This window comes from Diceros bicornis, chromosome 5 (assembly GCF_020826845.1).
Source record: "Diceros bicornis minor isolate mBicDic1 chromosome 5, mDicBic1.mat.cur, whole genome shotgun sequence".
Classification (NCBI taxonomy): Eukaryota; Metazoa; Chordata; class Mammalia; order Perissodactyla; family Rhinocerotidae; genus Diceros; species Diceros bicornis.
In genome coordinates this window covers 67,117,489-67,130,143 of record NC_080744.1, presented here as the reverse complement: position 1 = coordinate 67,130,143, position 12,655 = coordinate 67,117,489, and the positions used below count along the sequence as shown (strand labels likewise).

The 12,655-nt window shown below is 51.1% G+C and overlaps 1 protein-coding gene across 5 annotated transcripts in view; it reads right to left on the bottom strand.

Annotated features, from left to right (window-relative positions):
- The window catches only part of PML (PML nuclear body scaffold), a 45,131-nt gene that overhangs the window by 5,863 nt on the left and 26,613 nt on the right, over positions 1 to 12,655 (bottom strand). For 2 of the 5 annotated variants that reach the window (XM_058542048.1, XM_058542051.1), the window contains exons 5-7: positions 9,667 to 9,816; positions 9,043 to 9,298; positions 8,009 to 8,061 (exon numbers count right to left, since the gene is read on the bottom strand). In XM_058542048.1, the coding sequence (XP_058398031.1) occupies positions 8,009 to 8,061; positions 9,043 to 9,298; positions 9,667 to 9,816 (459 nt within the window). Of the gene's footprint in view, positions 1 to 6,146; positions 7,376 to 8,008; positions 8,062 to 9,042; positions 9,299 to 9,666; positions 9,817 to 12,655 lie in introns of those variants that run through there. The other 3 variants (XM_058542050.1, XM_058542052.1, XM_058542049.1) reach the window with 3 other exon arrangements.

The window sequence follows — 12,655 nt, the reverse complement described above, 5'->3', positions numbered from 1 at the left end:
CGGACATTCACTATAAATCTCTCTAGAGCAGGTTTTCCTTAGAGAAGCCTGTGAGTTCTGGGACTTCGTACAGAAGGCCCTAATAAAAGACTTTGTCAAATGCCTTGCATATCCGTATCCGTGATTCGGCCACGCTTCAAAGGCTGATTTTGCATGTCTTGCTCTGAGTCTGTCTCTGTCCTGGCTCCCTTTCCTCCCTGTAAGGAGTCTTCTACCGGTGTCTTCCTCGAAGTCACTAGCTGGTGGACCAGAGACAACATCTTCCTCCATTGTGGGAAAATCCAGGTGTTTCTCCCTCCAGGCTTCTGGTGCCTGCTCCCGCACTTGGGCGGGTGGAAAGTGCTGGGCTCCCCTTGGTATGTTCTCCCCTGGGTCCCAGCCCCCTCTGGCCAACAGCTGAAGAACTGTCCCCTTGGCCGAGTCCTGCCACCCACTGACATGGCACACTGGGCTTTCTTGCTCTTCTTCCTTTCGCTCCGACCAGCACTGCAGAAGCCCTTGCAGTGCCCTGAGCACTCCACCTGTTCCCTTCCTTCTGGCAGTGTCTTCAGGCCAGAGAGCCGCTCTTCGCTTCGGATCTTCTCTGCCAAGAGTGGAGCTCCCTGGAGAGCAGCACAGCTGTATCTTTGGGCTATCTCCCTCATCTTTATACCAGGTCATTCATGATGGCCATCAGAATCTCACTTTTAGAGCCTCCCATTGTCCTGGGGTCCTTCTCTCTTTTATAGTCACGGACACGTCCTTTGTCTTGAACTCACTGGAGACGCTGCTGGCTCCTTTAATAAAAGGACACCCCTTTTGGCTAAGCTTGTTGACGGAGGGAAGGCTGGGTCTTCCAGCCCAACTCCTCTTCCTCTCAGATTCCCCTCGTCCTTGGGGACTTCCATCAAGAATGGCTACTCCATGGGGCTGGTCTCACTGGAGCACTTCCAGTGACCTCTGGCCAGCTGTAAACTCAAGTCCCCCTCCCTGCCTGAAATCCCAGAAACACAGCTGGGAAGTACTGGCACATTTAAAAAAGACTTTTCTAAAGACCCAAGTTTAACATAGGGCAATCTGCCGCCAGCAGAGGCTCTGGCGCAGGATGTCTTTCCAGCCCTGCTCACTAAGGGAAACCCTCGTGATCCACCCCCACACCCCTACTCCTCGCCTTATTACAATCAGGATAATTGAGTGGGTGGGGAGGGAGCATAGAGAGGGACAGTGGTAGAGCCCAGAACCCAAGCCAGGAGAGGGCCTTTCATTGGAAAAGGCTGGGATTTGCTTGGAAGGGAAAAGGAATGCAGCGGAGGGGAACGGAGTGGGGAAGAGATGAGAGCTCACGTGTGAGGACTGGAAAGTGAAAAGTGGGGAGACGCTTTGAGGAACTAGGAAGTGGGAGATGATGAGAGCTACAGTAAAGAGGAAGAGGAATTTAGGAAGTGCTGTTAGGAGTTGGATCCCCTTTAATATTCTTTGAAAGATGCAATACTGGAATTTATTTATTACACTTGGTTAATGGACTGTGTTTCTTTGATTGTAAAACTGTGCTCAGACCAAGCCACATGAGATCAAGGATTTTTCCAGGGCACACATGCAATCTGGTTCACGAGCTGTATTGCACTTATCTTCATCACAGGTCAACTTAGCAGGTCAAGTATTCCAACTCAGCATAGCAGGTCTAACGGCCATACCAAGAGTGACCATGGGAAGCAGCTGGGTTGACATTTCAATCACCTTGCAAAAGTCTAGGAGGTTTATATGGGAAGATCCAGCAGCTCCTCTCCCTGCTAGATCACATCCCAGTATGTACATGTCACCTCCATTCAAAGCTGATACATACACAAATGAGCAGCATTTCTCTGTCACAGATGTGCAATTGAATCCCCTCAATTCAGTGGTACTTTGGCTGTGCATTAACAGCTTTAAAAATCTTGATGTCCAGGCTGAACCCCAGCCCAATTCAATTAAAATCTCTGGGGCTGGGACCCAGGAATCTGTCCTTGGTAAAAGCCCCCAAGTGATTCCAGTGTGCAGCCAGGGCTGAGAACAACTGTCCTAATTACTGATTCATTCCATGTTTGGTCATCAGCAAATCAGACAAGAGCCAAGCTCTTTGATATTGAGCATCCAGTCCCCTGAAGATATCTATCTAGTATCTGACATTAATTCTTATCAAGAGTCCCCAAGCTCCTGAGGAACTTTCTCAGCACCCAAGCTTAAGTAATAGCGGGGATCAGTTTGGCAAGACACACACATTGCTGTTTTTTGCAGACACAAAACCCCAGCTCTTGCGAAGTCTGGAAGACCCCAGAGATACCTCATGTGTGTCTGTGAACTGGACCACCCCGTTAGCTAGCCTGTGGCCCCTACTACCTTCTGCCCACTGCTTCAGCCCCTCTGCAGGCTGCTGCTGCCTCTCAGGGGACACGGCTCCCATCTTCCCAGCTGAGCTCCTGTTCTTTTTCTAATACACTCACCAGCATCATAGCCTCTCCCCTGTATCAGCTGCTCCCCACAGGCCTCCCTTCCACTGCCAGTCACCACTGCCACTTCTGCCAGGGGCTGCCCTCTCGGCTAGGCCCCCTCCTGCTTCCACTTGGTCCTGCTGCTGCTGGGCACGGGGGCCAGTCATCTGTAGCAAGAGTGGGTGAGAACACCCATCTTTTTCTGCCATGGATCCTAACACAAGGCCCACGGCAGAGGCACTGCTGACCCACCCTCGTTTTTAAGCATAGTCCTCACTCCAGGTCTCCACCGTCAGACCTCGGTATTGCCCCTCCACCCAACTATGGCCCCACTGCCTCCTCCAGCAGGGGTGAGGTCTCTTACAGATCACTCTTCCTGCTCAAGCAGTCTCTCCCCGAGCCCTGCCCACCATGCCAGACCTGTGCCAGAGCCCCCAGACATGTCTAGTTAACGGTCTAGCAACTGACACAGCTGCAGCCTGAGTGGGGAAGTGGGGGCCAGGGGGTGCCTGCATGCGATGGTACACTTGGAAAATGTGGTATCTTAGCAAGCCAGTATTCTACAACTTTCACACTGAAAGGTCGGATCAAGTCCACGAAGAGAGCATGGGTATGTGTGAGCCTGGAGGACCCTGTGAATGTCACCCTGCCCCCTCCCTCTAAGTTGCCGCGGGTCCTCGAAGAGAACCAAGGGTTTTGGAAGGGGGCACAGAAGGTGGGTGAGAAATGCACAAGGGGGACCTAATTTGTTTTCTTTTTAATTTTTTTCAAAAAAAAGCTTGGGAATCCTGTAATGGTTAAATTAAAAAATGTGTGTCTGATGAATACCTACATAAAAGTGGTGGTCCTCTGGCTCTCACCTCCAGACCTGGTCTCCAGAGGTGAGCAGCTGCTTCTAATCATTTAATTCTTCATAACCTGAAATGTGCTTCTCCTTCCTCCCTTGATTAACCTCAGACCTCACCTAGTGACTCCTTGCTGGCGGCTGAGGATGACTGACACCCACCCCCTAAGTATTGCTGGTTCCAGTTCCTCCACTTGACTCTCAGGAAGGCTGGCAGGACTACTGGCAATCCAATCCCTTTCTCTATCTTCCCTTCCCAGGCTTCTACCTCCACCCAGTGTCAGTTTTAATTTTATCAAGATTATGGGATGGAAAGAAGTGCTCAGATTTCAGAGGAATTTAGAACATGTAAAGATAAGACTCAAAAATTGACTGACTGTGAGGAATAATAAAAAGGGGGGTTGTCCAGGGCAGCCCTGGGGTCTTGGCTTGTGTAACTGGGCAGACTAGTGCAACTTACTGAGTGGAGGACGAGAGATGAGTTTGAGGTATCCATGGGGCGTCCGAGTGGAGACGTCAGAAGGCCATTGGCTATACTGGTCTGGCAGGCAGGAGTGAGCGCTGGGCACCAGCAGCCCCTGGACAGTAACTGAAGCTATGGGTGTGGCTAGATCACCAGGGAGAGGATATAGACGAAAAAGAGAAGAGCGCCCAGAAGCAAAGTGGGAAGAACAACATTTAAAAGAACAAAGACCTAAAGCAATCTACAGATTCAATGCAATCCCAGTCAGAATCCCAATGACATTTGTCACAAAAATAGAAAAAAGAATACTAAAATTCATATGGGGCAACAAAAGACCCCGAATAGCTAAAGCAATCTTAAGAAAAAAGAACAAAGCTGGAGGCATCACAATACCTGACTTCAAAACATACTACAAAGCAATAGTAATCAAAACAGCATGGTACTGGTACAAAAACAGACACACAGATCAATGGAACAGAATTGAAAGCCCAGAAATAAAACCACACATATACAGACAGCTAATTTTTGACAAAGGAGCTAAGAACATACAATGGAGAAAGGAAAGTCTCTTCAATAAATGGTGTTGGAAAAACTGGACAGCCACACGCAAAAGAATGAAAGTGGACCATCACAAAAATTAACTCAAAATGGATCAAAGACCTGAAGGTGAGACCTGAAACTATAAAACTCATAGAAGAAAATATAGGCAACACAGTATTTGACATTGGTCATAAAGGAATCTTTTTGGATGACATGCCTACCCAGACTAGGGAAACTAAAGAAAAAATAAGCAAGTGGGACTTTATCAGATTAAAGAGCTTCTACAAGACAAACGAAACCAGAATCAAGATGAACAAACAACCCACCAGCTGGGAGAAAATATTTGCAAAACATATATCTGACAAGGGGTTAATCTCCATAAAAGAACTCATACAACTGAACGACAAAAAAACAAACAACCCGATCAAAAAATGGGCAGAGGAAATGAACAGACACTTCTCCAAAGAAGATATACAGATGGCCAATAGGCACATGAAAAGATGTTCAACATCACTAATCATCAGGGAAACGCAAATCAAAACAACACTAAGATATCACCTCACGTCCGTTAGAATGGCTAGAATCACCAAGACAAAAAACAACAAATGTTGGAGAGGATGTGGAGAAACAGGAACCCTCATACACAGCTGGTGGGAACGCAAACTGGTGCAGCCTCTATGCAAAATGGTATGGAGATTCCTCAAAGAATTAAAAACAGAAATACCCTATGATCCAGCTATCCCACTACTGGGAATCTATCCAACGAACCTGAAATCAACAATCCAAAGAGGCTTATGCACCCCTATGTTCATTGCAGCATTATTCACTATAGCCAAGAAGTGGAAGCAACCCAAGTGTCCTTCGACTGATGACTGGATCAAGAAGATATGGTATATATATATACAATGGAATACTACTCAGCCATAAAAAAGGACAAAATCGTCCCATTTGCAACAACATGGATGGGCCTGGAGGGTATTATGTTAAGCGAAATAAGCCAGAAAGAGAAAGACAAACACTGTATGATCTCACTCATATGTGGAAGATAAACCAACACATGGACAGAGAAAACTGTATTGTGGTTACCAGGGGCAATGGGGGTAGGGGGTGGGCACAAGGGATGAACGGAGACATATATATGGTGATGGACAAACAAAAATATACAACCCAAAATTTCACAATGTGATAAACTATTAAGACATCAAAAAAAACAAAAAAACAAAAAAACAAAAAACAGAGACCTGAAAGGAGAGTGAAGAGGAGCAGCCAGAACTACAAGAGAAGCTGGGAAGGAGAAAGCAGAGGACCTGAAAGTAACAGACTGAGAACTCAAGGGACAGGAGGCTGTGGTCAGAGTCTCAGTGGGCCAATTCCCGGTGATGGTGAGGTCCAGGGTGCAGACACGTAGTTGGCAGCTGCAGTGGAATGGGGTGAAGACCCCCAAGAGGTCAAAGAGTGGAGAGGCAAGGGTGGTGGATGCTGAAGTCACCCAGGAAGAAGGCTGGACCTGCGTGGGGACAGGAAACCTAGGAGGCAGGTCCCGGGCTCTTCCCTATGTGGGGTGAGGCAGGAGGATGTCTGAGAGGGGCTGGAGAAAGTGGGGCTCACCTGGAGACCTGGAACCTCAAAGGCAGAGGGATCTTACCAGACGGTGGGACTGAAACAGTCCAGGAGGCACCGAGGGCCTTGACCCCACCTCCCACTTCTGATGCTCATAGGGTGTGAGAGAAAGAGGAGACAGTTTCCCCACAGGAGAACCGAGTTTCAGCGCACGGAGGAAACAAAGCCACCTGCAGGGAAGAGCTAAGTCCAGCAGGTAAGTTGATGGTCATGGAAGAAGGGTTTGCAAGGGTATCTTTCAACAAATATTTATTGAGCAGCCACATCTGCCAGGTCCTGGGATGGACACAGTCCCCGCCCTCATGGGCTCAGATCCTGGCAGAGGCCTAGTGGAAAGGCTTGGGGTGGGGGTATGGGGCAGTGGGAGGTGCAAAGGGTGAGAGAAGCTTCTTTTTCTTGGGCAAAGAGGCCCAAGGATGTGTGAAATGATGGCCTGAATCCCAGTCATGTCCTCTTGGCTGAAGAGGACTTAAGTCTTCCTGCCCAGAGTCCATGTAGCCATTCATTCCTTGGTTTACTCCTTGACCAAGATGTATTGAATGCCTATTGTGTGCAGGACCTTTAGTGTGTGGGCTGGGCCAGGCAGTGGGATGGAGGCTCAGGGAGCAGGTCATGGGTGTTCGGCCACAGGTTACAAGAGGGTGGTGGCCAGCAGCTGTAGAAAAGGGAGGCACTAGGGACTCTCAGAGGCTTGTCTGAGGGGGGCCAGGCTGGTGGGGGACCTTTCTGGAGGGTGGGGTGGTAGGAATGCAATTGGAGGGACTTCCACTGGGACCTGGACTTGGGGATTCTCCATGGGGGCTCTGTCACAATCCCTGGGGGAGACTCCTGCCCCAAGAGTCTGGGGTGCTCTTCCTCCCCCAACACCCCCCCTGAGAGAGGCATCAAGCTGGGGAGCCACAGAGGACAGAGGAAGGGCAAAGAAGTTGTTAAGCCACTGTACATGGGGGAAGCCGCGGAGGCAGCGGCCTCGGGATAGTACTGCGCCTCTCGCCCAGCGGGGTTGCCCGCTTGCCCTTTGGAGGCGAGTGGGACACTCTTGGGGATTGGCACGATGGTTGGGAGGCCCCATGGTGGCAGGGGTAGTGACTTGGACCGTGAGGGGAAGGAAAGTCCTCTTGGGGGTACAATAGACTTCGAGAGGCAAGCCTAACGAGCGGCGAAGGTGGGTACTTCTTGGTGTTCTGCGTGACAGGGAGCTGATCCCACGGTGGACAGCAGCATGCTCCTGGTGACCGGCAGTCTGGTTGGGACATTCAGCATCAGGGACAGCAGCTTGCTCGATGGGAGGGTGGAGAGGCCAAGCCAGGGGGCGGCATGTGCCATGTAGCAGACGGGTGAAACGCCGGCAGGGGTGGGACGCTCCTTGCGCTCTCCGCAGTGGCTGGGCTGGCGAGGAGTGTGGCGCATCGCTCTCCATGGGCTCCACGCGCTTTCCAATACAGAACCTCAGACTAAGGGCTGGAAGGGACCTCGGGGGTCACCCAGTCCAACCTTTCACTCTGTTCAGATCCCCTTTCCCCTGGACAGGTGACAGCTTAGCCTCCATTAGCAAACCTCCGGAGACAGAAGGGTTACAACCCACAAGGCCACTTGTTCCATTGTAGGATGGCTTTAAAGAAGTTCTTTCTTACATGGAGTGAAAACTTGCCTGTTTGGGCCCTGCACGGTGCTGCCCACGCCCACACACCCCTGCACCGGCCCTCACTGGCTGTGATTAACTGGGGAATGGGTTCTCGTCCACCCTCCTCACTGAGGCCTTAAGAGGACAGAAAATGCATAAGGAAGCTCCAGACAAAGGCATGGGCTAGTCCAGAAAAGAGACAGGGCTCTGGAAGGAAGCACTCTATCAGCATTTCAGAGGAGTATACGTGGTTACTGAAGGCTCCTGCCCCAGTATGGAGGGAGGGCTGGGGTGGTCCAGGCCCGCAGCTGGCATTTGGAGACTGTCCTCAGGACAGCTCAGGACTCATTGCCTCGCTGGAAATTCCCCAGGCGCAAGGCGAGTCTGAGAGTCACCTGCTGTGGCTGTGCCCCCTGGGACCTGGCATGGGGAGAGGCAGGAGTCCTGGGCCGAACTTCTGGGCCACTCACCGAGTTTTCGGCATCTGAGTCTTCTGAGCTGCTGATCACCACGATGCGTTCCTCTGAAACAGGGCAGGGGAGACAGCGTTAGGCCCTGCCAGGGATGCCCGGGCAGGGGGGTTCTGGGGTATTCTCCCGTGGGAGTCCTTGCAGGCCAGTGGACTGGGTGGGTGACAGCTGCCCTGCAAGGGGGGATGTGAACATTCACCATGTGTGCCAGCGTGAATCTGTTTCCTCAAAGTGGCTTTCCATCACTGCCTGCCCTGCCCTCCCTGTGAATACTTAATTCAGCTGTTGGCCCTAAATTCAGCATTTGCTCCCTGTAGACATTTGACCCCTTTTGCAATCTTAAAGAAGCACCTTGGTTTCTTCCAATTCTCAGCCCCTTTTGATTACCAATAGTGTTTGTGAGCAAGGAATATCAGTCGGGGCTCAGTATGTGAGCAGCGTCAGGGCTCAGTGTAGGATGTAGAATGAAAACAAAGCTGGACTCTGGATGAAGCAGATCCAGGAAGAATTGTCTTAAACGTTCCAGAATTTTATGGGTTGACCTACACTCATGTCCAAGGACTCCTTGTGTGGCAGTGTCCATAAAAGATATCCAGGACAAATGAGGCACCTTCGGTGGGTGGCCTTTGCAGAAAAATTTGGGAACTGATGGGAGTGGTCTCGATCCAAGTCCTCTCTGAGAGTGTGCCAGGCACCCACCCACAAACATTTCTTGGGGAGACCCACCCTGTGCAGAGGCAGGGTTCCAGGCACTGTAGGGTGTGTTGGGGGAAGGAGCTATGGACTGTGGGCCTCAGCCCTTCATGCTCCCCACAGTGAATCCCGGCAAAGCACATGGTAAGTGGATCCACCTCACCCCCAGGCAAACCGTGTGCTTTCCCTGCCCCATCAGGTGGTAGCTGAGAGCAGGACACACAGGGAAGACTGGTGGCTTTGGGCTCCCTGGGTGGCGTAAGGATGCAGAAGGGGGGCCCTCCCAGTCCCTGGAGGACAGCATGCAGGCCTCAGCCTCTGCTGCCCACCCACCTGCCTACCTGCCTCCGCAGGGTCGCTGGTTGTGTGGTTGCTGTTGGGCAGGAAGACCTCATTTCCTACGATGGGGCTCTTGGGGCTGGGAGGCTTGTCCAGGTGGGGTGGCGAGACTGCCCTGGAGGTGCTGGGCCTGGGCTGCTCGGGGGAGCTCCGGGCCAACCTTGCCTCTCTCTCCTCAGACTCCATCTTGATGACCTTCCTGGGGCACTCGGTCTGGCAGGACTTCCTCTTCTGTGGTGTGGCTGCGCTGGAGACCTCCTGTGCAGTGGGAAGTCACAGGGCTGGGTCAGAAGCCTCCAGAGGCACTGGGGTGGGGGGCAGGGGCCTGTGCCCCCCACCTTTCCTCTGCTCTCTGCCATGCAGATCATGCCTCTCTCCGTACAGGAAGCCCTCCCAGGCTGCCATGCACACAGGCCCTGCCTGCTGACCACTGACCTCTGCTGGCCTCTGATTGCCCTGGGAGTGGCTCATGCTTAGAGGGGAGCTTCCTAACAGGGCAGCCAAGAACGAGGGAGAACATAGAGTAGGTGCTAATTAAGGCCTGGAATCTCACCCCAGCTCCACCTCTTACTGTCTGGTGGGATCTGGGCCCTCGGGAGGGGACGTGGGTCTGGGGAGAGCCTCACCTCTCTGTCGGAGGGGTCTTTGATGGAGTAGGCGTACACTGGCACAGGGTGTGCTCCAGGCACCGCCTGTACCACAGCCACAGGTTGGGTCTCAGCCAGGGCCTCGGCCAGCCCCGGGGCCGGCGCCTGAGCCCTCTGTACCTCCTCTGGCTGCAAGGTCAGGAAACGAGAGTCAGGAATGACCAGGCAGCAGGCCCAGGGCTGGGACCCGAGGCCTGGGGTCAGCCCAACCCAGGGCCTCACCCAGCCACAGGTGCAGGCTGCCTGGTCCAAAGGGACCAGGAGGCCTCCCCACACCCTCCATGACTTCACCTCCTTCTGACCCTGAGGTGCTGGCTTCAATTCCTATGCTTCCTAACAGGGCCAGCAGACGACCTCAGGGTCACACTGCCCGGCAACTCCTCAAGGCTCACTCGACACCAGCCCCAGCTACACACCTCCAGGGACACAGTGCTCACTACTGACGGAAGCAGCTCTTCAAACTGCAAAGTTGTAATGGTGAGGACATCCTTCCACTGGGCTGAAATTGGCCTCCCTGTGACCTTCATTCTGCCCCCAGGGCCTTAACCCCACCTGGATCAGAACAGCGACTACACACTTTGGGCAAATCACTTAACACTTCTTGGGCCTCAGTCCCCTTCTGTAACAGAGGAATAATAATAATATCGCCCTCACAGGGTAATGTGGATGACATGCGTCACTACAAGTAAAATGCTTAGAAGAGCACCTGGCACTTAGTGAGCACCGATGATGATGATGATGATGAAGAATACTGTTTAAGGCTCAGTGCTGAGTGCTTCATGTACCCATCCCAAAATGTAGGGGCAGTTCCTCAAAAAGGGCAGTTCCTCAAAAAGTTAAACAGAATTTCCATATGATCCAACAATTCTACTCCTAGGTATATACTCCAAAGAACTAAATACAGATATTCAAACAGAAACTGGCACGTGAATGTTCACAGGAGCATTATTTACAATAGCCAAAAGGTGGAAACAGCCCAAACGTCTATCAACTGATGAATGGATAAATACAATGTGGTACACCCATAAGGCAGAATATTATTCAGCCATGAAAAGGAATGAAGTTCTGATATATGCAACATGGATGAAACTTGAACACATTATGCTAAGTGAAAAGAAGCCAGCCACAAAAGAATACATATTGTATGATTCCATTTATATGAAATATCCAGAATACTTAAATACATAGAGACAGAAAGCAGACTCGTAGTTGCCAAGGGATGGGGGAGGGGGAAATAGGGAGTGACTGTTTCACAGGTATGAGGTTTCCTTTTGGGGTAATGAAAATATTCTGGAACCAGACAGATGTGATGGTTGTAGAAGATTGTGAGTGTACTAAATGTCACTGAATTGCACACTTTAAAATGGTTAAAATGGTGAATTTTCTTATGTGAATTTTACCACGATAAAAAAAATTATAGTTAAAAAAAAATAGGTACTACACTATGATTATTGCCAATCTACAAAGAGGGAAACTGAGGCACAAAGAGGTGATGTGATTTCCTAAGGTCAAATACCCAGGAAAGGCCTGGACCAGGGTTTGAATCTAGCGTTCTGGAAATGGAAATTCCCTTCCTGCCCCTGCGTGTGATCCCTTTTTAGTCACTGTCTCCTTTACATCCCTCCCCACCAGCTTCCTCTATTGTGAGAAACTGAAGCATTCGCTGGACCGTTTGCTGAAAATGAGTGACGGGTGACCCAGACTCCAGGGCTCAGCTCCAGGGGCCCTGGCCTGCCACTCCTGTCTCCAATCCTGACCCCTGGGCACCTCACTCTGTGTGCCCCCAATGGATGAGCATCAATCAGGAGCCTGTAGTCCATCCATGCAGTGAAGGAAAGGGATTCCCACCTGGCTGGAGGGGGCGCTCCATCTAGGAAAGCTGCATGGGAAGGGCCAGGCACTGGACGGGGAGATGATGAGGTCAGGATATGCTTTCCTCACATGGACAAGCTCTGTCCCTCCTGTGTGGTGGAGGACACGGTCAGGCCCACCCTCACAAGGGAAACACCAGGGATTACCTGGCCAAGCCCGGGCTGGGGTAGGCAGGGAAAGACCGGCATGATGGCCCCTGTGCTGGGTACTGGAACCCCGAGGTTGATGCTCCTTAGCATCAAGTGCTTTGATGTAGGATGTGGGCTCTACACCATTTGCTATAATGGATGACTTCCTTCTCTCCTCCCTCTTCCCTTCCTTCCTGGGTTTTTCTTTCTCAACATCTTTACATCAAGGGAGGAGAGCTGTCTCTCTGGATCAGAGAACGGAGCCTGTCTGGGAGAACGGGTGAGAGTGAATGCTCTCCCAGGCCTCTAGGAAAGCCACACGATCTCCACTCTGCTCTCTACGCCAGTGTTTTTCAAACTACAGTCTGGGACCCACTAGTGGAACACAAAAGCAATCTAGTGGGTCATGACCAGCATTTTTTATATTACATAGTATACAAAATATGAAAGTACTTCCCATGTAATAAGCATAATTTGTTTTGCAAAATTTCTGTTTTAGCTACAGGTACTTGTGGGCATGTGTATACACTATAGGTTAGATGTAAAATATATTTTTACAGTGGATGGTGGTCAAAAAAGTTTAAACCACCTCATACCCATTAGGATGGCTACTATAAAAAAAAAAAGTGTGGGGCCCCGCCCGGTGGCGTAGCGGTTAAGTGTGCACACTCCGCGGCAGCGCGGTGGCCAGGGTTTCGGATCTTAGGCGCACACCGACGCACCACTTGTCAAGCCATGCTGTGGCAGGATCCCATATAAAGTGGAGGAAGACGGGCACAGACGTTAGCCCAGGGCCAGTCTTCCCTCAGCGAAAAGAGGAGGATTGGCGACAGATAGCTCAGGGCTAATCTTCCTCACAAAAAAACAAGTGTGGGTGAGAATGGGGAGAAATTGGAACCCCTGTGCATTGTTGGTGGGAAGGTAGAATGGTGTGGAAAATTGCACTATGGAAAACTATATGGCAGTTA